Source organism: Chionomys nivalis, chromosome 1, assembly GCF_950005125.1.
Source record: "Chionomys nivalis chromosome 1, mChiNiv1.1, whole genome shotgun sequence".
NCBI lineage: Eukaryota > Metazoa > Chordata > Mammalia > Rodentia > Cricetidae > Chionomys > Chionomys nivalis.
This window is the reverse complement of record NC_080086.1, coordinates 64,323,369-64,326,363: the sequence shown is the minus strand read 5'-3', so window position 1 is coordinate 64,326,363 and position 2,995 is coordinate 64,323,369. Positions and strand designations below refer to the sequence as shown.

General features: G+C 57.2%; 1 protein-coding gene across 1 annotated transcript; it reads right to left on the bottom strand.

Annotated features, from left to right (window-relative positions):
• Positions 1–797: 797 nt before the first annotated feature.
• On the bottom strand, positions 798–2,548 carry Pcbp1 (poly(rC) binding protein 1). The gene has a single exon (XM_057768470.1). It carries the CDS (start codon positions 2,245–2,247, stop codon positions 1,177–1,179), a length of 1,071 nt encoding a protein of 356 aa, XP_057624453.1. The 5' UTR covers positions 2,248–2,548; the 3' UTR covers positions 798–1,176.
• Positions 2,549–2,995: the final 447 nt, after the last annotated feature.

Here is a 2,995-nt window from a genome sequence, read left to right as displayed (position 1 = left end):
TCACAGATCTCTTAATGGGCATTAAAGATGGAGCTTTCTGACCAGTGTGCAGTGGGACTCAGGAATCTGCATTTCTAACACACGGATTGTTCTACATTCCTGGGAGGACTGTCCCACTTAGGCAGGATTATTTCCTGCGATAATTAGCTAAACATTGCACACAGCTGAGGAAAATCAGAGAAAATGCCCTTTTATTTCTGGGCGCCTCACTTGACAGGTGTAACATTCTGACAGGCTACTTGCCACAGGTGCATGCTCCCCACGTGGTCCTTCTGTTGGTGTCAGCCCAGGCTCACCCAAGACTCCAATCCCCTGCAGCTGGGGCCCTCCTTCCCACCCTTGTGTTTCCCTTTCCTCCTAGCCCCTGCCTCCCACTCCTACAACCATCCCCCAAAATATTTTATTGTTCTGGCTAAGTTTTCCCCGCCAGATGGGGGTAGGGAAAGCAGTGGCTGGATGGACAGGATGCTCTTCATTCATCCTGTCCTACTGAATGGGCAATTCTTCCACCCGAGAAAATCCTGTTATTTTCTACCAGAGAAATGGGCAGAGGCCTCTCTGAATTAGCTGGAACCGTCACTCCCAGGAAGAGACCCCCCTTTGTAAACATCCCAAAGCAGGCCCAACCTGCCATTCCTTTGTTGGGGCGGAGGGAATGGAATCTTACCGATAAGGCAGGGAAAGGTTTCAAAGAATTAACAAGCTTGGCCCACCCTTCTCTCTCCGGCCTCCACGCACCCTACACTTAAAAGAGGAAAGGAAGGGGGAAAAGAAAGCACCAACAAAAGAGTTTAAGATGGTAATCCCGGCTTTTTCAAATACGAAGCATTTTTAACCAATCCATTTTTTTAATTCTTAAATTCTTGACATTACAGAACTAAACTGAAATTTATTAACATTCCACTCTTACATTTCTTACCGACAAACAGAAAAAAAATCCATGAGCCAAAAACCCAAACAAAACTAAAAACAGGGAAAAGCTTATAAAACTAAATATGCATCCCAGCATTAACAGCTGAACAGAGAATGTGATTTCCTTTTAAATTCTTAGCGGATGATAAAGTGTAGAAACTGAACACTTACAAATTATTTAAAACCTGGAATCACTGACCAGAAATTACACAGTTGGATCATGGGAAAACAGCAGAAGGGGGTTACGAGCGAACCTACACTGTTCTAGCTGCACCCCATGCCCTTCTCAGAGGAAAGCCTGGCATTGATTAGATACTGGGCCAGGCTAATGCTGGCAGCCGAGCCAGTAATAGTGACCTGCCTTCCAGAAGAGCCTTCCACTGGGTTGGCAATTTTGATCTGGGCCCCGGACATCTGGCGGATCTCATTGATGTTGGCGCCTTGACGCCCGATTATGCAGCCGATTAAGTTATTTGGAATGGTGAGTTCATGGGTGGTTTGAGTAGATGCATCCAAACTTGCCCAATAGCCTTTCACCTCTGGAGAGCTGGAGTCAATTCCGGCGAATCCCGTCCCGCCGTGCATCATGGCAAAGTGAGACTGTTGTCTTGCCACCTGGTTCAGCTTGGCCAGATCGAGCGGAGAAATGGTGTGTTGTCCTTGAATCGAGTAGGCGTCTAGAGGTGGTCCCTCCAGGTCGTGGGTGGCGTGGGGGTAGCCGGCCGCGTCGCTGCAGCGATCTTGGCCGCCCGCGCAGATGACTGGCGAGCTGGCCGGCATGGGCTGGTACGGGATGGTCATGACTCTCCCTTGCGGAGACTGGGAGAGCGTCTCCAGCATGACCAGGCAGATCTGCTTGACACACTCGGTGACCGACTGCGGCACGCCGGCGATAGTGATGGCCCGCTCGGTCGAGTTGGGCAGCATATCCCCCGCCACCTGGACCTGGGCCCCCGTGCTCTCGCGGATCTCCTTGATCTTGCAGCCGCCCTTGCCGATCAGGGAGCCGCACTGGGTGGCGGGCACCACCAGCCGAAGGGTGACCGGGGGCCTGCTGGCCGCCGTACTGTTGGTCATGGAGCTGTTGATATCTTCCTCCAGCTTGTCGATGATCATGGCGAAGGCCTTAAAGATGGCATTGGTGGGCCCGGTCAGCGTGATGATTCTCTCCGGGCAGTTCCCCTCCGAGATGTTGATCCGCGCGCCGCTCTCCTCGCGGATCCTCTTCACCGACTCCCCTTTCTTCCCGATGATGCTGCCTACTTCCTTTCCGTGCATCAGCAGCCGAATGGTGAGAGTCACGTTGAGTCCGCTTTCAGTCACACCGGCGTCCATGGCGAGCGGCGGGCGGCGTTCGGGAGTTGGGCTCGTTACGTGGTCAAGTCCTGGGCGGCTGGCGGGGGAGGGGAGGAGTAGGCCCGAACTGCCGGCGCGAGGCGAGCGGGGGGCCGCGGGAGCGGGCGGGCGCGGGAGGGAGGCCGCGGCGGCGTCGCAAGGCGAGCGGCGGCAGCGGCGGGGGCGAGCGGGGCCGGGAGCGGCGGACGGGCGGGTGGGCGAGGGCGCGGCGGTGGCGACTCCGGCGGCAGCCTCGGCGGTCTGGGCGGGGCGGGAAGCCCGCTTTCAACCCCGCGTACCCTCTGACCCCGGAAGTGCTTGCCGCGCAGGACCCCTAGAAAAAAAAAAAAAGGACCGGCCTTTTTAGGTCACAAGACTGCGCCAGCGCGCGCGCGGCCCTTGAGAAAAGTAACTGTGGCACCGCGGGCGGGGAGGAAACGCACAGCGCGGGCCAGCCTGGGAAGCCGGCAGGGGTTGCGAGGGAACACGTGTTTTACTAACTCGAGAGGCACCGGCAGGGGACGGGGGAAATTACTGTTTTGTGACGGAGAAGGCGATAGTTTTCCCTCCCGGCCGAAGGGGTCGAGCACGCCGCGATTCAGGCAGCCGCGCGGGCCACTGCAGGCGGTCGCGGGGGACGCCGCGGGTTTAAAACGTGCGCGTGAGGCGGCCAGGGCGCATGCGCGGGAGCGTGGGGGGGCGGGCGGGGCCCGCGGCGTCTTCCGGGGGGGAGGGGCGGCGAGGCGCG

Coding starts and splice junctions, on each gene's coding strand:
- Pcbp1 (XM_057768470.1), bottom strand. CDS start 2,247: ATGGACGCCGGTGTGACTGAAAGCGGACTCAACGTGACTCTCACCATT.